Source organism: Vespula vulgaris, chromosome 7, assembly GCF_905475345.1.
Source record: "Vespula vulgaris chromosome 7, iyVesVulg1.1, whole genome shotgun sequence".
NCBI classification, from domain to species: domain Eukaryota; kingdom Metazoa; phylum Arthropoda; class Insecta; order Hymenoptera; family Vespidae; genus Vespula; species Vespula vulgaris.
Window position 1 is genome coordinate 62,370 of NC_066592.1, and position 26,466 is coordinate 88,835.

The window sequence follows — 26,466 nt, forward strand, 5'->3', positions numbered from 1 at the left end:
GAGAAGCGGACAGAGGATGTCGACGAGCGAGAGAGAACCGTTCGCGAGTTCGTTCGGCCGTGGCGTCGCGTTGTGCAGCTTTGTACGAACGCGAACGCGAATGCCGTGCAGGAAGGCTGAATTGGCTGAGATGGAAGGCGAGAGAGAACGAAGGAAGGACAAGGAGAGAACGCGAATGGGAGTCGATATATCTCGGTCGTACGTTAGAGCCCCACCTCGAATCCACCTTCACCGTGCCACGATCGTGTCTCCGTTCCTGCTCCTTCTCCATGAAGGGAGAACCTCGAACGTCGCTTTTGCCGAGCTACGAGTATCGTCGAACGGCGCGATGCCTTCCAGAGATTCTCGAGTCGAAACCACCTACTCTCGATTTCAACCACCTTGCTGAAACTTACCACCTCCTCGATCTCTCTCTCCCCCTAGCTTGCTATGCTGTGCGTGCACGGCTGTCTCTTTTTCCCCGTTAGCTTCCTTTCCCTCCCACCCGCCTTCCGCCTCGCGCGCGCGCTCTCTCTCTCTCTCTCTCTCTCTCTCTCTCTCTCTCTCTCGCGCGCGCACAGACGGCTAGCAGTGCTCCACCATCTGAAAAGGAGGTGAACGTGCTCGGGAGTGTACCATTGGGCAAGGAATTGGGGCAGGAGCCAATCGTAAGGAGCCCGAGGTGGAGCGATAGGTTTTAAATAGGTGTGCAAAAGGCAAGCGTAACGAGGTGTACCGAGGTTGCGGATAGGGGATCCATAGGAGAATACATCTCTCCTTGGGAAAATTAAATTTGGAATCGACCGGTTTGGGCACGTTCCAGCGCAAGACAACTCGCTAGGTTCTCGCTCCCGCGGTGCTTTGCCTCTACGTTTCGACCGATCCTTCCTTTCTCCGTGCCTATCGTTCGTTCCTCCGACATTCGAAAGATAGAATCTTTTGGAAAACGAATTATCAACGTCCGCAACTTGGAGATAAACTGGCTTTAGGGGAGAGGGGAAGAGAGAAGGGAAGCTTCTTCGTTAAGAAACGCCGATTCTCGAGGAGAGCGATAGTAGAGTCCCGCTTTTGATATAAGAGCGAGCGGCACGAGGCACAAAGTTTATAACTGACGTCTCAGTCGGCTCCGAGCCAGTGCCTCAGCGAGTACGCTTCGGAAGGAAAGTCTCCGTTCATCGGGGATTTGCTCCGAGAGCAAAAGTAGAAGCCGCGCGCGCGCGCGCGCGTCGACTTGATTCGCCGACCATCGACCGCTATCGCCAAGTGGAACAGGAAGAAAAGGGAATAAGGAAGGAGAACCGGCGGAAGAAGGAGGAAAGGGCATAGGAAGAAAGGAGAATTTGGAGAATCGGAGTTATGGGGTCCCGTCGAGGCTCGTACGCGGTGCTAAGCCTAGCGGCTTTCATAGCCTGCCTCGGTCCAATGGCCGCGGTACGCATCTCGCAGTCCAGCGCGAGTAGGAAGGACGGTGAGTCATCTCGTTCCGATCCGAGTCTTATTCGGTTCTTCTATGCGCCTTGCACGTTTTTTCCCGCTCCCCGTTGCTTCGCCCCCTTGCAGTAGCCTACTCAAGGACTCGCTTGTTCCTCTCGGTTCTCCGTCGAGATTATTTTCCTCGCGTTACTTGCGTTTCTCTTTCTTCCTCTCGTTCGCTCCGACCCGCGCGTAATCCTCTTATTTTCCTCCTCGTGGCTTTTCCATGTCGGCCGAGATCGGGCCGGTTTTGCGGGCGCGTGCACGAGTCAGTGAAGTGTTCCCGCTTGTGTCAAACGCGCGGAAGACGAGGACGACGTCGAACGGTGCGATTCCCTGATGTGCGAGGAAACGGCCACGTCGGAATATTATCCTGGACGTTTTTTCTGGATATTATCGAGGAAGTATCTTCGAATAGTTCTCCCTCGATTCTTTCGAGTACGTTCAACGTTTACCATAACGCATAAAAATATACGTCGTTAAAGAGAAGAAAGCAATCGGGGAAATATCGATAAGTTCTTTCTCGAGAGTTCACCGATGAATCTCCAAAGAGAGGCGTTTCGATTCCCTCTTCGGCTTGGACTCTCTCTTTTTCTTTCTCATCCGGTTGGTAATGCGATAGTCGAGAATTTTGTTATAACGGTGCTCGGAGCTCTATGGCCAAACCGATCGTGAGCGAGACCGTCCTCGCGTCCGCGTACGAATCCACGCGTTGTAAGTTTCTCTAAAAAAATTGATACGTCGCTGGGTAGCGAGCAGGACGTGACGATGAGTAACGGTTTTCGTAGGATCGACGAGTCGACGATGTCGTCGTCCGGCGTCTGACATAAATCGAAACGGCACCGTCACGTGCCCATCGATCGGTCCTACGGAACAAAATCGAACGTCGTTCGAATCGCTTCGGGGATATTTCAAGCGTAATTCGTTCGACTCGTGTTCGACTTCGTATAGCGCGACCGCGACGGAAGATCATGGATTTTTTGGAACCTTACGACTTTATTAATCGTGCAAATGGAAAGAGAACAACTCTTTTATCGTCGCTAATCGGTTTATTTTGTCGGTTTATTTTGCATTAATCGGTCATCGAGCAACGAATGTACACACGGTAGATCGTGGAGTATCGAGATGGCTGGAAGGAAGTATAATTCGGCGCGTTCCATGATCGACTAATTGCAAGAGTGATACTTTCGATTCCTACGGAGAAATTATACCGTGACGACGGTAATATATTGAAACTCGCGCATCGCACGTTTCTTTTCCTCGCGTAATGGCAAATAAATTTCCAGTCTCGTAGGCTGTATCGCCTAGGCTATATCTAATTCCCGATAAAAGGAACTTTAAGCGATAAAATAACGAAGCTTTATAGACGATCGAACGGCTATGGAAATAATTGCTATATAATTACAGCAAGCGCGACTAATTGCCATACGTGTGGCAATCATTTTTATAATCTATGGTCGTTGAGCCTTGACTCGCTCGCGCCATTTCACCCGTCGAACGATTCTTCTACTTTAACCGTTCCAAACCCCGTTCGAGATTTATTCGCAATTTCGGAATTTCAACTTGCGACGATAATTTTTTGTCCATCCCTCTCTCGATTCTTTCTCCACTTATCTCATCCGCGTTCGAGTATCTTTTACGTACCTTACGTACTTACGAAGAACAACGAACTCGCGGTAATAAAAGGGTTTAATCGAGCGTTCGATCGTAAATTTTTTCCACTCCTCGTCTTTTCCTCCTCGCCATTTTTTCTTTTCGTTTTCGTTTCTTTTTCTTTTTCATCGTCTTCGTTCACCAAAGTATTTGAAACTAGTGAAAGCAGCGTGGTCGAGACAGTCACGATTGTTCCTCACCTTCGAGCATAACTGCATTCTCGAGCATTCGAAACTTGGCGTACGAGATCGAGAGTAGATTTAAATCGAATAAAATCTCGTAGAATCTCTTTCCTTCCTTCTTTCCGTTCCTCCACGAACGAAGATTATCGGCCGTTGTAACGTTAGAGGTCCGGTTAATAGAATTTCAACGATCGGCTTCTATACGGCTCCGCACGCACGCACGCACGCACAGCAGGCAGCAGGCGAAACTATCTATGGAAAATGAACTGCATTCGTGGCCTAGTTCGAGCTAGTAGTAAGTATCGATGAAGTGACATTGCGTACGTGGTCAATTTCTTTCGTGATTTTCATTACCCGTTACAGTAGAGTAATAATAACAGCAATTGCTTCGTAAAACCGATCCTTCGATCTTAACGTTTGTCGGTCGTTCTCTCGATGGTATTGAAACTACGATTAATTGAAATGCTATAGGATCGAATCGATGAGATCGCGACGAAGGTAAAACGAGTCGAATAGATCGAATTCGTTTCGTCGAGTTTTGCTTTGAACGCTTGGAAGTGACAAATTTTGAATGACTTACGTAGCATTGGTATATATTACTAGAGTATACGCGTGTATAGTAAGCATAGTACTATCTACTGTAGCTGTAAGTCATTGGCATTACCAGTCAGATATGGTCTTTTCAGTGGAGTAGGACAGACGCGACGGCATGCCAATGGATATAACAGTTCCCTATAAACGGGATAAGCTGGTTGTTCACCTAGATGCAATCGCGATCACCGGTTCACCGATTCTTCCGTTCTAGATGGTTCTACCTCCTTATCTTTTTGCATTGTACATCGAGTCGTATTCTTACTTTCGTCCATGGGACATCGAATGCTCGTTCGGTCATTGTCTCTTCTTCCCTATCTCTACCGTTCGTTTCTATTGTGTGACTAACAGAAAACCGGTCAGTCAAATCTCTCGTCCTTAACGGTTCTTTCCTCGAGGAAAATATGACACGAGTAGACGTCAAGCGTGTCCACGCGGTTCTACGGCTATGTACAGGCTTCGGACGTATCGCGTAAGATCAGCTTTTACTCGTTCCTTTTTACGACGATACGTATTTACTTTTTCCGATAATAGATATTTATTTGTTGCATCGAACAAGGTTTAAACGTTCGATTGAACTTAGACTTAGGTATTATTGGTTTAATGTCGAGCAGGAATTCTTAAAAGGCAGGTATCGACTCGGCGGGTATTGAGAAAATTCCACTCATTCCGCGTCGTATGGAATCACCTGAAATTGCTAGTTTTATATAGGCACGTGGGAAAATCACGTTTATAGTCTAGCTGCGAAGTTGCAGAACTACATTCTGTCTCGCTCGCACAGGAATATTTTAGTACCTTAGCGAGTACCTTAGAGAGACGATCTAACGGACGCTACTTTCTCCCTTATCGAATTGTAACGAAAAATAAAGTAGTTCTATCAAATGTGCTTGAAATCGAAAGAAATAACAATAGAAGGAGAGGAGGAAGGACTTCTTTATAATCCGTTCTCCGACGGATTATTAAATTAGGATTGAAAATTTCAAAATCAGGATGTACCGATGATTCCGTGATTTTTAAGGTACGCGTGTCGTTACCGACTTTCTCTTTGGATTTCAACATCTTTTGGTATAATTAAACGTAAAACGAAACATCTTACGTTCGGTGCAAAAGATATTACTAGCTGCGGGGACAGTACGTCAGTTGTGATCGAACGTCTTCCTTAAACACCAAGAATTTGTTCCTTTCTTTGACAGGGGGAGCGGGGATCTTACGAGTTGTCCGGATAAAGGTATGCCGATTGGCTAAAAGATTAGAAGATAGAACACGACGGTGGTTAACGGGCGGAGAATTACCGGCTTATTTGCGCACGGTAGAAATTCTCATAAGTCAAGCGTCATTTCAATTTCTGTTCTTGAAAGTCAACCACGGAGTTCAAGGGTTAAACGAAACTACATGAAACTCGTTTGCCTCTCTCTCTCTCTCTCTCTCTCTCTCTCTTGCACACGGAAATCGGACTTCACCTGTAGAAACCGGATGGTTGCTATCATCGTAGTAAAAGCAAGGAGTATCCGGATGTGACTGTCGGTGAACTTGAAGACCACTTTTTTCTTTTTTCTTCTTTCCCTCTCTCTCTCTCTCCACTTATCTCCCTTCGCTCCTTTTCGAAGCTTCCCCAGCAAATTAGAGAGCAAGAGAGATAGGAAAACGTAGAAATCGTGGTTAATCGACCGACCGATTTTTCTACCGACTTCGGTCACCTCTCATTTTATTCTTCTTCTAGTCTTCTTTTAGAGTAGACTAGTACCACGATCGAACTGCTTATCTAGGCTAAACTCCGTATTCCCGGTATTCGTGATCAAGCAACGATCCAGCTTCTCTTTGCTGACTGCGTCTTCGTGATGTGCTCAACGTCGTTGGATCGTAATCACGGTGAAACCACCAAGAGCGAAGCGCCAGCGGCTACGTCACGCATCTCTGTCTCCTTCTCTCTCTCATCCACTTCTAAGTTCGAGTCTTCGACGAAGAAATCGATTCTAATGGATTTCAAATTACACCGATTGATTTCAGAGACGCATCGAATTGTTGATTCTCCTTCGTTCTCGATACACAAAGTCGAGACACTTTCATCTCGGAATAGTTTCTTACGAGAGTCGAGAGGAAAAATGCAGACGGTAAATCGACTGGAATATAAGTAGATATAACTATCTTGCGGTAATTTAATCTTGTCCAAGACCAAGTCAAACGACTCGAGTGAATTCCAACGACATTAGGAACGTACAAACGCTCGCTCGAGAGGAAACCGCATAAAACATGCATCGAGAGAGGAAATAGTACTCGAGTATTTTTGCCGACAAAGATTGGCATAGCTCCGCCGGAAATATCCTTACTAAATGCATTGGAAATTGCATCGAAATTCTTCTGTCCGGCGTTGCACTTCCGTTCGTTTTTATGGCGCACCATTCGCGTTTCTTTCTTCGAAATAATTCTTCGAATTCGATCGTTACTATAATTGCAGGAAATAACCGTTAAATGTTCTAATTACGTCGATGGCTGTTGATCCAAAGGAATAGAGATCATCTCCCTCTATTATCGATCTTGATCGATTCGATTTGTATCGAGCATATTATCGACCGAATGGTGACAACGAGGAGTCGAACCTTGCGATCGATCGATGATCATTCGTTTCACGGACATTCGAGTGTTCCTTTTAAAGGATCCCTTTTAAGAACTCGTTTCTTCGTTCGTGCGTATTCGAGACCATATCTCCTCGTAACGAACGATTCATCGATTCCTTAACGATCGGTACCAAAGATAGTGACTTACGTTAAAGAGACGTTAATGATTCATCAAAGCCCATTATTATATCAATGGGGACCTATTAAAGAGCACGTGTATTATAGCTTGACTTTGTTCGACGTACACGATTTTGTACGAGATTTAATCGAGCGACGGCGAACGATTTGATCTTAACGACGAAAGCGTTCCTAGTTATTACGCGCGTCTAGGAAAGATAAGAATGCCGGAGAGAGAGAGGGAGAGAGAGAGAGAGAGAGAGAGAGAGAGAGAGCATTTTATCGAGGATCTTTCAATCTAATTTTCAAGAGGAAATTTTCTTTTCAATTCGTCTTCTTTTTCTACTTCTACTTCGAGACAAAAGCGCTGCACCATCGGTACGCTCCGTTTCATTATGCGTAGTTATTGTATTCTCTCATGATATCCAATTTCTAATAATAACAGTAAATCGACGCCGTGGACTCGTGGAACGACCTTACTTCGAATAGCGTAGTTGACGCATGTATTAAGTTCGATTCTCGTTCGTGCGGAGTTAACTGCAAAAAAATTCGAATCGTCGAGTCGCAGTTAAAATTCGTATTGAGCCATTAATCGTAGAAAGTTCGATCGTTTGAAAAAAAGACATCCCCGATCTTTTGCTTTCCGACGTTTCGTAACATCCCTTCCTCGTGAATAACCAAATTTATGTATCCAATTGTCCGAAGAAAGGAACGGAAAGAATAATTGCCAAGCATCGCGAAAGTATAAGAAACGATCAAAAGGCGAGAAATTGGAAAGAATTGGCGTGCTTCGGGGAAAATATGACGTGTCTTTTTGTTAACGAAATAGCTATGTTATAGATATCTAAACTCGAAGAAACGAGCTATCTTTTCGGAGAAAGTTACTTTTGCGTAGGCGGAAAGATTAGCGTTACGCTTTTTAGTATCGATCGATCGATCGATGCCACTCGTGAGGAACGTCAAATCGATCGAACGTTTCGCATGGCTAACTGATTTCACCCGAAACATCGAACTTCCGTCTATTTCCTTCGGCGAACGTAGTCGTGAAAAACTTCAAAATTCATCGATTCTTACCCTTTGATGTAAAAGTGTTTAATTATGTTGCACGATGGATGAACTATATGATAAATTTCAACGTAATAATACATATATTTCAACGAAATATGGTTAGAAAATTATCTAAAAATTCTAAAATGTCTGCCAAATGGCAGCGTACAAACAAGTACTTTCTTGAGACTTTAGAAAACGAATTAGAGAAAGAGAGAGAGAGAGAGAGAGAGAGAGAGAGAGAGAGAGAGAGAGAGAGAGAGAGAAATGCTTGGGCATCTTCGTTGTTGCGGATACGAAGCAACAACGTCTTTTCAGGCGATTCCTTTCCATGGAATCGAAGGTCTTCGAGCTTTGCGTTTTTAATAACTTTAACACGATATTTCAAAGTTTAGTTCGTGCAAGAAAGAAGAAGTAAGTGCTTTCAGGCTTTCGCACTTTCCCCTTCCGTTCCTTGAGACGTGCGCTCGAATACATCGGCTGTAAAGTCAGGAGAACGAGCTACGCCGTTCGTAATCAATCCTGAAAGGTGTTCCCTACTTTGTGCCGTTATAAACCGATGCTAATTTTAATCGTCTATTCCTGTAAGTAGTTCCACTCGATACTCGACATACCTTCGCCGCCACAATTATGAGAGGGAAAGTTTTCTGTAACTCGCGCCTTTTGATATAGTATGATAACAATTGTTAGAAACTTTTTCCCTTTATTTTTATTAACGTCGTATCAATCGAGGAGATACCACCTTGGGAAATAATACAAATCTGAGAGAGCGAAATGAGATCGTTTCCGGCGGAAGAGTATCTACTAAAGTACTAAAGGTACTTTACCATGTGGCATGCATCCGGTTAGCGATTGCTATTCCATTGCTGAAAGCAGTTTTGTTCTAGCTAGCTCGCGCGCTCTCTCTCTCTCTCTCTCTCTCTCTCTCTCTCTCTCTCTCTCTCTCTCGCCCCTTTCTCATGGCGAACCGCAAGAAGAAAGGCGTGTCTCGACCGAGACCGAACATCGATTCTTCCGAGGGCGTTGAAGCCGACGCTTGGTGATCCGAAGCGAGAGGGACTCGCTTCTTACTTGTTCTACGACGAAACGTGACTATCAGGCGAGCCTAATAAACTCATGATCTCGCCGTTGTTGTTGTCGCTGTCGTTCAAAGTCTGTATTTGAAGGATCGTTGCAGCATCTCGACTTTGGTCCAGCGGGTAATATCGCAACACGTCTATATTTTCTTGAATTAGTTACGAATTTGGCTACGAACGCGTATCTTTGGAACCACACCCAACTGGATATTTTCGAGTTAATCGATCCAACTAAATTTTCTATGCCTTCTTATGGTCGGGATAAGTCACGACTAGTCCCGACAAAGCGTCAGCGAGTCCTGTAAATGGAAAAGAAAGATCACCTTGAGTTTTCATCCATCTCTCTCTCTCTCTCTTCGATTCGGCTGGAGGAAAAGCGAAAGGTACTTGATATCGAATAGCGTGTGTAACTACGGGAACACGTTCGTACGACGTCGCTCTTATAAAATGGCAAGAACAAAGTGGTAAGAAAAGTCCGAGAGTCGGCCGTGAGAAATGCCTGGAAAATCTTTATTCTTAGTCGGAGTTGAGGACGATCCCGACCGAATTCACGAGGATCGTTAAGATGAGAGCTCGAGATAGTATCGTTCGAATTTCTAAAATATCTTTCTTAGTTCCTCGCAAGTACGCGTTTCCTTTCCTCCACCGAGGCACTTCCTGTATTTCCCAATTAGAATCCCTCGGTAAAATGGGACGAATTTCACGCAGTAGAGATAAGTACTGACTAATTAATACATGCTTTTCGTGTTTTTGTCAAACAATTTCCCGTAACTTTGATACGGAACGTTCAAGAAATGAATTACATTGCTTTCTAGCTTTTTACTAATTTTCTTTATTCGCTAAATAGATAAGTATAGATGGATAAATATACGTATAATAAAAGGAGAAAAACGTTGAGCCATGCAAATATCGCTGCCTACATACGTATGTACATAAAAGTGAGAAAGTTGAGATTACACGCGTAAATATAAGGATTATTTTAAATACATATTTTAATTAGCAGTCAAAGCGGACGAACGGCGGAATCAAGACTCTGGGAAATACAACGATCCGCCGTTACAAGTCCGCTACTTGCCTCACTTCCTGCATTTAATAGGATACCGCTCGACAGTTGCTCCACTATGTAGGGAGGAATATAATAAATGCCTTGTGCGATTTCGCGATTTCACTGTGTCGGACTATGTATACCATACTATGTATCCAAGTTCTATCTTTTACTCGTTCGTAATGAGTCGTGCGACGATTCTTGGTGACAATTCTTATGTCATTTTCTCTCTCTCTCCCCCTTCCTCTCTCTCCTGTCTCTGTCGTCAGTAACGAGGTGACAGAGTACACTTTTCGTGGCGACGACATTTCACCGACGGTTGGACAATAAGCTCGGAAAGAAGTTTAATCCGATGAGCAAAATTGCCGTCCACGGTAATCGTTACTTAACGTTTGAACGTCGTTACACTCACGTCCTTCCCCTCCGACGGCGTGCTCGTCGCGGAACGTCGTGCGAATTGAAATAACCTGGATCGTGTATTAGGAAACCGGTCGTAGACGAATGAAGGCTCGTCTGCTTTCCTTATGTATTGTTTTAAGAAAATTGCCAGTCCGGAAACTCCAAAACAAATTATAGCGCGAGACAGGAAAATCCTTCGTCGGCTTCTCTTACTCGTGCGAATCCATGCACGTCGAGCAGACACTTTTTTTCTCTTTTCTTGCTTTCATTCATAAGAATATGTACGCACGACCGACTTAATCTTAGGTTAAATTCCAATTCTCCTTCCTTTGCGGTATTTCGTAAATTTATTTTTTATCGAAAATAGACTTTGAGAAGAGGAAGTAAGATTTCCATTCCGGTAAGTATTACCACCGGTCTTATCAACGCTAGCTAATTCGTTGGGTCGTCGCGAAACGTTCTTAACACGTTGATAAGTTTCTGACACGCGTTAGATAAATTTTCATGTGGATCGATTTAAAGCGAATTCTTTTCTTTCTTCACGAAATATATCTTTACCGGATTCCGCAGTCAGAGCACTTTTTCAACGACTCGAATCAATGACTGTTGCAGTAAATATTCAAGGAGAATAATACAAAGCGTAATCCATTCAGAAAGGAAACCGATGCCACTTCGGGGGCACCATTAAGCGCAAGAGCCCATTATTTAAGAGCGAGAAGTCGTCTTTTGCGGTCGAAGCGACGCGCGAACGAACATAAAGCGGCGATGAAAGTGCTGACCCAACTTCTTTTCCATTGTTTTACCATCTATCCTTCTTCTTTTTCTTTTCGTCTTCGTTTTTCTCGCCTTTGTTTTCGTCTACTTCCCCCTCCGTAGGTAGCGCTCTCTCTCTCTCTCTCTCGCCTACCCGCCCGCCCTCTTTCTCTTTGTCGGCACCGGCGAGCGATATGTCAAAGCGCAATAAGGCGACGGCGTTGCGACGAACTCCGATTATTCAGATTCGATATCGGGGTGATAATTATAAGTATTAGTCTCTTACGAGTATCGCCTTATTCGAAGCGATGGGGCGTCGACGTTTAGGAGCTTCCAACGCCAAAATTTCTTCGAATCGGACCGATCGATCGACAGCGATTGCACAAATTTACCATTCGTGGATGTATCGCACTATTTTCGATCGGTTTTGTACAAATATTTTCGGAGTAGGCCAGTTTTTTTTTTTTTCGAAAAATAGGATCTCACGTCCATTGTAAGTGTTTATTACGGCCGATCTTCTCTCGATAACTCACCGCAACTAAATGGACGGGAAGAAAAAACACGAGTACGCGTAGCTGTACTTCTGTTGCGTTATATTTAATACGACAACGATAGAAAAGGCGTACCACTCCTTGGTCCAGAATCCGGTCTCTCGATTAAACACGACGGAAGAAAATAAATGAGGTTTTGCTAAAAAACTTTACGAACATAACTTACGTGCATAAGAAACGTGCGCCGATCGGGTTGAATCGTTTTGGAGAATAGCGAAGGAAATAAAAATCTACGCCCACGCTTTTAAGATTACGTCGTGCGATTGCGCTTTCGTTTATCTCGATTAATCTAACGAGCTCGGGATATGGGGAAAAGCAACGCTTATGGCGATCCGGGTATACGTCGGCCATTCTAAAATGCGCGTATCGCGCAATAGACTTACCATTCCTTATGTTCATTTCCAATGGCATAGACGCTATTGGTAGGCGATTGCTCTTACGGAGAGATTAATCGAGGCGACGTGTCGTTCCGACGAACGTAATACTATTGGGAGGGTGCCTCGTTCCACCTCTTTTCGATCCTTTCTATTATAAATTTCATTCTAATCAAAGCACCGGCTGTCGGTATAATTAATTAGCGTTAGAAACGAGATACGTACTTGGAAAAGTCAGGTACCGAGAGAGGTACCTGAGAGACAGCAGGACCCTTTTATTACTTCGTCGTTGGACTTACCAGTTCATTATCGTTCTTCCTCTTCGACTACTCGGTAACTAATGGATTTTTGGGCGTTAACGAAATATATAACGGTATAATGCGACGTTAGTTCGTACAAAATGATTTCGATGATTATCGATGAAAGCGTTAAATACGTTTTATTGGGAAAGTAAGAATCATTTCCATTCGCGAACAGAGAATTTTGAAATAGAGTATTTGTAGGATTCACTTTAGTAGAGGAGAAAACTTTATAGAAATGATTTTCGATCGATCGTAACGGCACTCGACCGTAATACCTGTACGACGAGACGACCTTTACATAAGCAGTGTTTACGAATCGATGTTTCACTTTTCTACCTAAAGATTTTCGAGACCTTCAAGATCCGTCGACGCGGTAACGACGCTTTTGCTCTTTTGCTTTCTCAAACTTCGCACTTCCCATTAACACTCATCCGACGGGCCACCTAGATTTACGTTTTTTCTTGAAACCGTACATACGTTGTTTATTTAATTCTCTTAAAAAATGCCCGGAAACCGAGAAAAACAGAGGAAAACAACCCGTCCGTTAAGTGTTAATAGATTCGGATACACCGTGTGATAATTAATAGTTCGAGCACACCTACGAATCGGCTCTCTCTCTCCCGGCCCTCGCTAATTTATCTACTCGTTACGTTATCTACTTTCTATGATTATTATAGCACGGCTATTAAAATTAATAGCGTTCACAGATAAAGTCGCAAGAACATCGGGCAACGGAGTCGTCGACGGACTCTGCTATAACCGTCGCGGCGTACTACGCCGTATTATTTCGTTTCGCTCGAGTTTTAGACTGGACATTCCGATTTTCCCGTTAACAGGTTGACCGTATTCGATTATCTCGACGATTTCACGATATCCCACTACGTTGGCCAAGTTCCATCGTAACCTCTAGCGGACATAAGAAATCAATGTACCTGTTAACTCTTCCGGCCGTTCGATCGATCAACCGATGATAATTATTCGACGTGGAGTTGAATTTAAAAGTAGACAAGTACGGTGCCTTCGGCCGGGTCGCGTTAACAAGCCGATGTTTGGATTATTATGTCTACATCTCGCGGCTTTAACGACGTGACGTTTGACAAGCCGGAACGTACGGCGTTCTCGGTGCTATAGCTTAATACAATGGTACCAGAAACGAAACGGAAATGGTTCGTAAGAATTTCACAGACAAGACATACTTCGACCCAAGAATTGCGTTAGCTCGAAAGAAAGTTGGAAACTAATTTCAACTGGGCGTGAAGAATGGACTAGTTCAAAGTCTACCATACAGTAGTAATCGATCCTTTGATTATTTCGTGCGCGCACGCATGCACGCACATCTACGCACCAGTACGTATACGTAGACGAGAAATCGAGCGTTCACTTTCGTGATAATTTAATGCCTAATGATTCCGATTAAAGGTCCATCTTATTGATATAATCGAACCAACTGGTATTTATTCGTAGCGGGTATCGTTAGCTACTTGGAATTCGTCTAGCCTCACGTGCCAGTACGATGGTACAATTCTCTGACGAACGATGATTCGCAAGATGTGCTCGACTCGGGCGCGCGTTCTATCGCAAGTTATATCTCGAGATAGTTGTCGCGCGATCTAGCCATCTCGAATAATTCGATTCTGTATTAAACGGGACAGATGATGCTTGATGAGACAAAAGTGAAACGACGAGGGGAAAGTTCGTGCGTGTGACAGAAACAAGTTAATCTCGTTACAGTGCTAATTAAAATTGTCCCCGAGATAGAATTTTCTTCTTTCGTTCGTTCCTATGTTTTTGCATCGTTCGGATCTCGAATAGTCCGTTTAAAGATTAGAAACTTTGTGAAATTGTACGGGTCAAGGCACGACACACAGGCATCGATATATAGGCATCTACCGATCGATCGAATTCTCGTGAAATTTGACGTAATATTTTTCGATGATGAAATCGGTCAGTCGGTAGGTATGCTTTTCACCGACGTGAAATCCTTCCTGTTATTTCGTATTGAATGAAAAAAAAAAAAAAAAAAAAAAAAACGTATCGTACGTTGAAAACAGACATTAACATAAGATGTTATTGATAAGCGTCTTCGTCGTAGCACGTGGGTCTTCAGAAGACCGTGAAACTTCGGCACGAACAACTTTCCCGTAAGATGATTTGACTGGAAAGTTTTATTCAAAACGGTTAAATTAGATGGCAGGAATATGGCCTCCATATTTCACATTCTCTTATTCTCCTTTTACGCGTCTTTTCGACCACACAAGAACATTTACATTCTTAATTCTTTCTCAATTTACCGATCGCCTACTTCGTGCCTCCGTTTTCACGGGCCTAAATTATTTTATTAGAGTCGCGTGAGATATAATAAAAACGGGTTTGACGTTTTAACGCGAAAGCGTCTTCTCGAAAGTTTTCTTTTTTTTTTCATTCTTATCGAAACTCTCGCTCGCGTCGAACAATTAAATAAATCCACTAACGATAAACTTTATTATTACTTTATTTCTAGTATGCTTCGTCGAATAGTTCGCCAAAAACCTGCCGACGTCTCGTAAAGACCTTGCGTGACAAAACTATTGAACGGGATTGGCCTACCCGTCAAATCCGTGACTATTAACGACGTATTAGCGCAAAGTCATTCCGGCATTACGACAACGACGACGACGACGACGACGGCTGGTAATCGAGCAGCTTGAAATCGAGAGTCTAATCGGTTTCGTTTCGTATTCCGTAAGAGATCCCATGCGAATTTAGTATGCGAACGAACGCGATCTCCTTTTGTCGTGCGGTACGTTACGTCGATGCAGAAGAAAAGACGGTAATTTTGGTGAATGGGCGCACGTGCCTTCTCGTTGGTCGCGTGTCATGGTACGGCCGTTTAGCTTAATGCGAACGACCCTTACGTGATATTAAGATTAAATAGCCTTTGACTCGGAAATCGAGCATACGCTTTCTAATGGTCGCCGGTGAATTGTATTACGCGTAATATACCGATAGATAGCGACGTTACATAAAAATTCGTTTGCCTGCCTTACATTATTTCGACTCGTTGATTGGATCTTAATAACGAGGATAATATAAACGAGAGAATTCGTACTCGGAATCAACGTTGGAATTTATAGAATTGAGATTCCGCTCGGTATATCTCTAATTCGGAGATTATGATATCGAAATACGGCGAAGATGACTGTGCGATCAGTGTCACGAAGCATAAAGCGTGTCACGAGAATTTTCGCTCGAGATACGAGAGATATGAGACGAAAAAGCTTTTTTTCTTACGACTAGTTCGTTTTTCGTAATTATGCATATGCGATATCGATCGTTCATGCGACACGAATACGGATGAAGCTATTCGGGAAGGATAAAACGATTAATTGGAATGATACATCAAGGACATCGTTAACGTTCATTAAGTTAACGAGTATGGAACGTAAAGCAGTACATTCGTATGCACCGCAAGAGTAAGAATGGAAGAGAAACGTTGTCGATTTTGCTTGTCTTTTCTCTCATTGTTGGTAAGTTTGACCTCTTTGCGCAACGACGTGTCGCGCGTAGTTAAGCGATTCCATAGAATCTTTACACTAGGAATAATACCAATTATTGATAAGTTGAAACTTTTCTTACGAAAAATTGTCGATTGTCCGTACATCTAGTTTCTCTCTGCGTCGTCAACAATCGCCACCTTAATTAATGATATTTTCATATCGAATCCGTCACAGATCAACATTTATAACGAAATTTATATTTGATATATAAAATGAAAGATCGTAAACGAGGCTTCGGAGAAAGCGTTCTCGAGCGGTACGTTATTTTTTGTTTCTGTCTAAGATGGAAGAGAGCCATGCATCTTGATCTTGGACGATCGCGCGTGTGCACTTGACATTGGTAATACCGGTAGGCCTCGCTCGTACTGGGCGAAACTAGTTTGGTCAGCTTTTAAACTCACGCCGCAGCCGGCCGAATTGATTTGATCGCTCGCGCAAAGAAAAAGTGGGCGATACCGTTTGAATCTCTCGGAGCGAATTTTCGGAAGGACAATTTCTCCTCGAAAAGATCTGCGGACAATGTTCCTCGTGCTTGATTTAACGGATGATAACGGTTCGAAAGTAGCGACGAATCTCTTCGAGATTTTGACCGAACCCTAACTCGCAAGAGCCATTTTAATCGACTTGACCCGAATAAAGACGGTAGACGTATTGGGAAAAAAGTGTCTTAGTCTGTATCATTATCGTTACCACCGCGTGGATAGCGAACAACGATATCGAGAGTAAGCTGCAGATCTAACGATCGCATTTCGTTTATCGTTTGAAAGGAGAAATTTTAATCGATAAACTCGTAGAATGCAAATGAGAGTTCTCAAAAGTATATACGGAAAGTATCGACCATCGTAAACGCGACGTAACGTTCATCGGAATTAACATATCGCAGGTCTTTCGCGAAAGAAGCAGCTGACAGATCACGAGACAGATGTTTGAAACAAGTACGTCACGTATGGGAATGATAATCGATCATTTGGAGTACGGCCGTTAGAGTAGAAGCTATTAAGCCAACATCTCCATCTCTTTTTTCTCGTATCGAGTAAGAATATTCGTCCGAGGATGAATTTTACCTTTCTCGAACGTTACCACTCTGCCACCTTTCCAACTACGAAGCCGTAGCCTCCGATGGATCGTCAATGCTCGAGGAACTCCGTACTTTCGTTTAATTAACTCTATCTCGATCGCTGTCGCTTTCTTTCGCACAGCATCCGGATTCGGTCGATCATCAGTTTTCTGTATATTCTGTGTTTATTATACATAGTCACGTACGTATTTACACATATACGATCCTATTAGATGTATTATATCCGGAAGGCGAGCAAAACCACCGTCGTCGTGGTCAAATCGCCAGCGGCACGATCGGATTTCAGTCGGCGATAAATCAGTCGGTCGGCTGGATCGATTTCGTTCGCATCGGCGTTCGATCGCGTGTGCCACTCCGGTCAAGTGATGCAGAAAGCGTGACACAGTTTTCGATGACTCGTGAAACACGTTCCTCCGAGCTCGGCCCTCGGAAATAGGGAAGAGATAGATAGAGAGAGAGGGGGGGGGGGAGGGAGAGAGAGATCGGCTTCGAGCGGTTCGACTTCATAATGGAAATAAGAACGCACGTCCTTCTTTGGAATCCAAATGGTAGATCGTTGTAGGTATAGCACGCGAGTCTGAGATAGTTAAGATTGTTCTTCCTCGATACGTGCGCACGATTTCATAGAGACTAATTTTTTGTTTCGTTTACGGAGTTAGAAATTATTTATAATCGCGATACGGTGAATTATTGAAAAGAACAAATTCTCATCGACCGATTTCATTCTTATCGATGTATCTCGTTTTTCCTTCTACTATAATAAGAACAAGCATCGCATTTTGTTATTGTTTTTCTTCTTTATCAAATACATTATTCATACCGTTTCACGGTCCTTGAAGCGATAAACATTTTTAGATAAAACAGGCGTTCGGCCACGACGTTTCCGTATAGATGCATAGTACAACGTTACAAACAACTTTCTTTCCTATATGCGCTTAATGTTGAAATATTTGCATCACTATGGAGGCTCTTTCGCCTTCTTTAACGAGCGCTTGTGACGTCGGTCGTTTCTTCGATTTAATGAGGAAAAAAGGGAAGAGCGTCAAAATCGTACGGCTACGGACTACAGCTTTCGTTCGGGCTCCGCTCGCGTAGAGATCGATTTCGCGTGACCTGGAATCGATAATGTCAGTTCGAACATCACTCGGTCTTAATTCTAGTTTAAGATCGACCTTTACGATCGCGAAACTTAGATTATTCGTGACCGATAATAACGCTCATCGCTCCTCGCGAGAAATTCTTATCCGATCGAACCTGGTCGAATCCGAAAGACAATCTCGGTGTCCAGCTACTCGCGACGACCAACGTGATTATCGCGTCGACTTACTTCCTCATCTCCTCCTTTGATCCCTCAGGTGTAAGTATATACCTACTCTCGTAACAACGTTCGCTAGATGCGTGTACGCGTAGACTCGCGTTTCTATTGTACGCAATAGATCAATTCTTTGTTTTCGTCCTCGAAGGAAAAATGTGCCAACCTGTATTCGAAGAGAATCGACGAGGACGAGTCGAGCTATTTACGATGGAACAAGAGTTTACTTTTGAGCCGTTGAAGCGTTCGAACGAAACGAGATTTTACGCTTATAATTGGATTCTACGGTTAAAAGGGGCAGTCTGAAATAAGAATTTTACGGGTCTAGCGTCCTTTTTTCGCTTCGTTAAAATACGAAAGATTCGTAAGAATGAAGATGGATGTTGATCTCGACGGAACGTCCACTTGCGAACGATCTGCTAAAAGTAAAAGGCGAAGGAACGACGCGCAAAAAAAAACTAATTTCAAGTAAAATCGAAAGGAACGGAGCGCGGCGGTAATGAACCGTGCGAAATTGACCGTGTAATATTAAAGAGGAAATATAATTCTTGAGAAATTCATTGTAATTCTTGCCTCGTAAAAAGGATCCTTCTCGCGATGGTTTAAGCTTTAGCGATTAACGTGTCCCATGAGAATCTAGGAAAATCCCAATGACGTATACCGTGATATAAACCAGAGCGTTCTCGCTTTCGATCGATTTCCATTATCGGAAATTAATAGAGCCGTGTCTCTAGGAAAGTTACCTCGACTGTAAAACAAAAGAAAGTGAAAAATCAAAGGGGATAATGGACGATATTAATTTTCCATTATGGCTCGATACTTTCTCGCCTTGATAATTGATCGATCGAGCTTGAAATCGCGGCAAGCGTTAGCATTTTCGAAAGCACGACGATTTAGTTTAACGATTGGCAACAAGTGGATGTTCCGACGTGACGATTGTAAAAACGTCCAGTCGAAAGATTCTACGTTTACCGTACCGTTAAATAAGATATTCGATCGTTTCTTTTATCTATACTCCGTCTATATTCTGCATTGCGTACGCGTACAAGCATATTTCTACTGCAATATGTTGCATTTACAAGCCAAGATGCCGATGTCAAGTTTATATTTCTACGATGACTAATTTCATATATTTTACAGAATTATCTTGAAAGTTAAACCGACGTTCTTCGTTTGTACGTTTATATGCACGCTCGCGTCCAAGACCACAAGACGCAATTTCTAAATACGCGAAACGACTCTAGCGATTTAGAAAGAGTACACGAAGTTGCTCGAGCAGCAAAAATTTCTTCGCCGCTTCTCTTTACGAGCGGTTAATCACGACGCGACGCGACTGCGAGCTGCGATCCTTCGAGAAAGAGACTTTTACTCGAAAATTTATCGAGCGAGCGTGAACCAAACGTTCGAAAGACATTGTCCAACTTGTTAAGAGCAACTATATCTTATTAAAACGTGACATATACGTGTACGTGCTAGCGCGTGGTAATTAGAAAGTACCGACGTAATCTGTGGGGTTACGGAAACAAATCTAAACGACAACGAATATCCACTTTGGTAGTCGTTATAGATAAAAATGAAAAAGGGAATAGACGCGAGTCGAGAAATATCGAGCGGAAGGAAGATACCGAACGATCATCTCGACGTAGGCGGTGGGACGACTTTGCGTTACGATTTTTTACCAGAAAATAGGTATTTCCAAACGATTCCTATCCAAACGTAAATCGAAGCGCTGCGATGCCCTGAGCCAGCGAACTCGAAGGAGGAATTTTAATTTTCATTGTTCTCATTCGATTTAACTCGAAAGGATCGAACGATACCTGACGATAAGTCGACAACAAAATATTCATTATTCATCGATCGCGATTAGGAAGGGAGATAAACATTTTTCTCTCCATTAAGTCCGCTCGAGCGAATCGTTTGACGTGCTTTGCCGATCGTGAAATCGTATCAATCGTTATCAAGAATCGTAACGAAGATCGGAAACGTAGATCGGGGCGAAAAAGGACAGAAAACGAATTCCGTTCGAATGCGGATCATCGAGGATCTAGCCACTTAATCGCGGTAACGCGATTTAATTGATAACGGCTCGTTATCGTCTTTGTGGATCGATCGGTATCGATAACGGAACTTACTTATCTTATAGAAATTGAGGTAACAAAGATATACATCTATTGTTCGTGCTCATTCGCAAATGTCCTATCTACACGACGTACAGAATTTCCCCAACTTATTTGCATATAACGACGGTAGGATCAACGTCTTGCAAGAAACTTTGTAGGAACGTTAAAGTAAATTTTCAAAAGTTCACGATCGTCGCAAGCGGCAATAATCTTTTTATTAGATTCGCAACTGCAAATATCTGCTATGGCCTTAAAAGTGACAAAGAACTTTACGAGCACTTTCTTTGGAATATTATCGAGTTTGCACTTTCCATTTCTCGTACGGAAAGAAGTTACAACGAGGGACCTTTCTCCGATCGATCGTAATAGCCGCAACTATTGATTATATTTTAATTTTATCTAAATTTAGAGTTTCGCGCGGACACCGAAATACCAAAGACTCTCCTCGGTATTCTATTTTTGCGAAATAGCGTATAATTCGGACGGTACACGTTGTAAGAGAACGCGTTTAACGTGCATCGACGATCGAACGACGTATCATTATGTCCATTAGGTGTGCGATCGAACCATTTACGTGCCATCATTACGATACGCTTGTAGAGAGAGGAGAGAGAGAGAGAGAGAGAGAGAGAGAGAGAGAGAGAATCACGCACGTCTACACGATCAAGCGGACGTATAAGAGTCGGGTTTGCACGAGTAGTTTTACACCAGAAGAGAGCAGCGACTTTGCTTCGAGTCGTGTTCCGTAAGATGAGACGAGGACAAGGGCAAGGCCAAGTCCACGTGCTCTCCGATCATCGTTGCGCTTTCCAACTCGCGAACTGCCTCTCCCTCTCTCTCCCTCTCTCACTCTCTCTCTCTCTCTCTCTCTCTTCCTCTCCTTTCGGTCTTCTTCTTTCCTCGAGCGACTCGAGCGTACCGATTCAAGGAGCCGACTTGTCTCTCCCTACTTTATTTTTATTTTATTCGGTAACGAATTCGGTAATTCCGCTGCTTCTTTTCTTTTTTTTCACGACAAGTTTATCGAGCCCCTCGACGTTACCGCGATACGATAACTTGTCGATCGATTGTGTCATCGAAAAAGACTTTTGCCATGTACGTGCACGTAGAAAGCGAATATCTTATTTAAAACTTGTTCCGAACCTATCGAATCACGAATCACGTAGAAACGATTCGAAATGTTCGTTATTGTCGCAAATAGATGGAAGGTGCATGTGTAATTAAATATAGGGCGCCAGCTTGATAATCATATAATAAATGTTGCTATTTAATTATTAACCATTACGAGCTAAATTACTCCCGTACGGACTTTCGCTTCGTAATTATTACGCGACACGTCTCATGCGGCATTCTTCGAAACGTATGCGTAAATACATGCATACGGACAGTTACTCACACGGATGAGAATTTGCAGTCGAAGTAGTCACAAAGTATCTTACCTACGCGAGTTAATCATACTTTAAGCGAAACGAGGTAGAGAGAGAGGTAGAGAAGTATTTTTTAAAACACAGTGACGGCAAATGCGTCTACTTTCTCGAGCGTTGATTGATTGTAACTCAACTAAAATGCTAGAATAATAACAGCTCTCTCGTGCTACCGGTCGTAACGGTAAACAAGCTTGGAATATGGTGACGTGAATATCATAATGTACTATTCCATGGTCTAGATGCGCCATTTCCATTGAATTAGCAGTGAAATATTGTAGAACGAAAGAGGTGCGATGTGGTATCTACTGCAGGATGTTAATCGTAACTCATCTAATTAATATCTTATCCACTAACTCTCTTTCTACTTAAGTAAAAAAGAAAAGAAAATTATCAATAATTAAAATGTTCGAAGATATCCTCGGCACGTAATAGATAGATATGTATCTATTTAGCACGACTGCTTTCACGTCCGATTCTTGGGAAAAACAAAGTTGCTCTTTAAGATACGATCGACACCGTGAGGAGTCGATGAACTTCAACGTTCATCGAGATGTACGATTCTCGAACGATCGTCGTTGTTTTCATTGTCTCGCAAGGAAAAGGACAGGGAACCCACGATCATCGGTAACGCGACATTAAGCGTATTTTATTGCTCCAACGACTCGATGTTTATCGCGTCTCTCTCTCTCTCTCTCTCTGTATGTGTGTCTTTCGCGCGACCTTTAGCTTGAACTTTCATGCCTCGAAGAATCTTGTAGGAGAACTCGTAAGTCTCGGCAAAGTCTCACGGTAAATATCAGTGTCGACGAGAGCGTATAAACGGACCGACTCGCAGAAGCGCTCCTAGAATACTCCCTTTTTCTCCTCGAACCATGAATAATCCGGCGAGTATGCAAATTGCGACTAATCCGATAAAGGAGAACCGATACGGTTGTTTGCTGCTTCGGTGGGCCTGAGAAAAGGAAGGGTCGGGTTCCACAAAGTTCTCCTTCTTGCATGCGCCTCGTGCTCGATCGATCGCGCTCGTTAAAAGGTATCGTCGATGGTCATCGTTGTTTCGTCTTTCTTTTTTTCGACTCGAACATTGATTCGGAAGCATCTATGCATAATTAATTCGTTTGGAACCTACGGTGACACTCTGGTGTCCGAAATCGTCCGAATGATTTCACTTAATTAATTTCTTACGGCGGCGTATCCTTCTTCTCTTACGTACGTATGTATCTGACTCGATCGAGGCAATGATTCGATAATTTGATTCGAACTTTAGCGACGAGGGATTGCGTCTGGTAAGAACCGAGAATATTTGAGGCATGCGTTCGATCGGTTGTTTCGCGTATGGAATGTCACATCGGTAAGACCGAAAGGAAAGAGATTCGAGTCGTTGATACAGCGAAATACATTTCTACGCGGTCGAATCAAAGGCATAACTTGTCTCGTGCAAAATGGCCCGATTAAGACGAGCGCTTAAATCGCTTTCAATTTTTCGCTCCGTCCTAAACGTATTCCCGAGAAATTTGATTCATTTTCCCATAAATGTCAATCGTTCGCACTTTTCTTTCGTTGGATAACGACGATATTACGAGTACGTCGTTGGTAACGCGTGCGATAGAATCGGCAGTTCGTTTCTTTAAATACGACGCTCCGTAAATGTTTGCACATACGCTTTAAGAGGATTATTCCACATTCTTGACGTCATAGGTCGACTCTCGGATCGTCGCTTGAGAGATCCAAGAATCCATCTACGCCGATAAATATGTACAATAGTTACATGCGGTAGGTACCAATTTCAAACGTTCCTACGACTCGACGTGATATATGTTTTATACGACTTTGGTACTTGTGTACGATTCTATGGGAGATTTTCGAAAATCGCGTTTCGAAAAACGTAAATGATCTTACCGGATAATTTTTCCGAACGATATGGATTACAATTACGTCGAACGTGTCGGCACGCGGTCGACGATGACAAATTACGTGAATAAATTCGATATACGAAGTGACGGTATACGAAATTCCAACAACCGGATTTTATTACTACGATCCGTGTACCATTAGAAAGGCACGGTCCAACGTCCGAGATATTCCGAGAAAAGTCGTAAGCACTAAAATTTCTCCTATCGTTAATAAAATGTCAATTATTGGTCGATTCATCGAAGTAAATTTTTCAGCGTGGTCAACGTTAACGAGTATACGTAAACGAGTTTACGGATTATGGCGTTTCGTGAAAGGCTTACGAACCCGATTGAACGTCCTTGTTCCGGTTCCGCTTTTGGCGAGGGGAATCACGGACGAAAAATGCGTTGCGATATGCGAGTTAGGATTGCGCGTTACGCATTTCTTTCTCTGTCGTTCCCTTCGAATATATCGAAGAAACGCATAAAGAAGATTTATCGATCGTTTCGTCCGATCGTCCCGTTCCATCGTTTTCCAGAAACATTCTCTTTTCTCGTTCGGTGAGAACGAAAGGGAATTCGCAAGGGAAGGGAAGGGAGGGGAAGGGAAGCGAACGGAAGGGACGACGGGACTTTCACGCGCTGGCAAAAAGGAGATCAGAGAGAGAGAGAGAGAGAGAGAGAGAGAGCGAAAAAGCAAAGAAGACGAATGATCGAAGAAAAGAGAAATGGTGGAAAGAAGAAAGAGATAAAGTTACCGTTACGATCGTGCCGTTTGTTCGAGCGTAGCACGATCGCAGTTGCGACTTTAAATACGATTGTGCAACTTGCATCGAAGACAACGTTGCGTTCGCGTTAAAATTACCACCGATGTAAAGCGCATTAAGGCGTAATTTTGTGGCTATACGTTTCTATCTAAATTTTATACTAATAGAACTTGATACTGTCCGTAATATATAGAATAACCCATTAAAAGTTCGATACCACTGGTATACCATTGGATCCATTGAATTTATACGAATGCATTAAGATGAATTATATCGTAATGTATCCGTGATATAATATTATACGTATTAGGCATGATCTTGGAGAAATTCTTCGGCGCTCTCTATCCGATGATTCCATTTCTCGTTGTTGCAATGCAAGAGAGAAGGATCCTCGCGATACGACGGACGCTTTACGAAACGTTGCCCGATTAAATATCGCATCCGATGTTTAGCAACGATTCCGCATTCCTCCTTCTTATAGTCATCGAAACGAAGATCTGTATGGCGATGGATCTCGTCATCGAGCGAAGGATCTGGGGACGCGTTCGACGTAATAAAGTAGAATAATCGCATGCGCTTCCTGCGTACGAGAGAGCCGACAAACGTTCGCGTTTCCAATACTCGATCGCTGGAAACCTAGAATAAACGGAGGTTGGGTATAGAATGCGCTGGCTAGAAACGACACCGATTACGACATCCGATCGGGTCTCCCGTATGTCAGAAAGTAGATATACTATTATATACAATGTATAATCCAAAGCGACGTTTATGTCTCGACGTTAGCAATAAGGAGAAACCTGGAATTCTTAGAGCGTGTCTCGTTTTATTACGGCTCGGACGCACAGGTTTCACCCTAAGCCCGTTTTCGAAAATGCAAAATATAATTACCGCGTAACGAGATACAATTATACGTATCCGCGTCTATATCGTTAACTCTCGTTCGACGAGCACCGAGTTAAAATCGAAAAAATCAAAAGTCAACGTCCGGTCGTAATTACGATATGACGATATCGTTTCCCCCACTTTCTTCCGCCCCGTGCGGATCGATTAAAAAGACGAGTGCCTGTACTCGTATACGGTGTATCGTATACGTCTAATATTTAGGGAGAAACGTAAATCGTTTTATGTCTTTTCGCTTGTTTCTATCGCGCTCGCGCAATTCCGTTGGCTTATACCGTCCCTTACCCGTTCGTTTCTTCGACAACTCTTTCCGAGCGAATCCTCCCTCGTTTATTCCGAACGTCGATTATTTATAATTTTCTCTTCCACAGACGAAACGTTGGATCAATCGGCATCCTCGTCCTTCTGGAGTCCCGCTATAAAATCACAAAATCTTTTCCCAACGGACACGTCGGATTTCTTTTCTTCCGGAAGCGGATTGCTCAACGGGAATCCTTCGGCGGGCGTTTTCCGAAGCGGATTCGGCGGTATAGATAATCTAGGCAGTCGTGGTGCTACGGTAAGACCACCGAGAACGAGACCTCTCGATTACAGCGAGAGAGCCACCGCCGAACTACGTAGAAATCCTTCTCTTTCCTCTCCGGACGAGTGCGCTCGTGCCTGTCGCGAGAACGAGCCACCGAGGATATGCTACTACCACTTCACCCTCGAATATTATACCGTACTTGGCGCGTGAGTATAATTATTTATTCGTTAACGAGTAGGGAACCGATTCTCTAGGATTAATTTACGCCTCTACGATGTTGGAGAGAAACTTTTTTGTACGTACGTACCCAGTTGAAAATTGAAACCAAAGATCGATATCGTTTGCAGAGCTTGCCAAATATGCACTCCGAACGCAACGAACGTTGTCTGGAGCGAGTGTCAGTGCGTTCTCGCCGACGGCGTGGAACGTAGTATCTTAACCGCCAACAGAATGGTACCAGGACCGAGTATACAAGTTTGCCAGGGCGACAAAGTGGTCGTCGACGTCGAGAATCACATGGAAGGTATGGAAGTTACCCTCCATTGGCACGGTGTCTTTCAGAAGGGCTCTCAGTATTACGACGGCGTACCATTTGTGACCCAATGTCCTATACAAGAGGGTAGTACGTTCAGGTAATGCAGTAAAATATTAGAGCGAGAGAGAGAGAGACGGATCGACTTCTTCGATAGATCGCGATAGATTTATCTGCGCCCGTTACCGTCGAGATTCAAAACTAGATGGTCTTACGATC

General features: G+C 43.4%; 1 protein-coding gene across 1 annotated transcript in view; it reads left to right on the forward strand.

Annotated features, from left to right (window-relative positions):
* Positions 1-628: 628 nt before the first annotated feature.
* The window catches only part of LOC127065206 (uncharacterized), a 29,765-nt gene continuing 3,927 nt past the window's right edge, over positions 629-26,466 (forward strand). Inside the window, exons 1-3 of the mRNA XM_050997248.1 lie at positions 629-1,447; positions 25,561-25,921; positions 26,063-26,347. Coding sequence (XP_050853205.1) covers positions 1,336-1,447; positions 25,561-25,921; positions 26,063-26,347 — 758 coding nt within the window. The 5' untranslated portion in view covers positions 629-1,335. The remainder of the gene's footprint in view (positions 1,448-25,560; positions 25,922-26,062; positions 26,348-26,466) is intronic.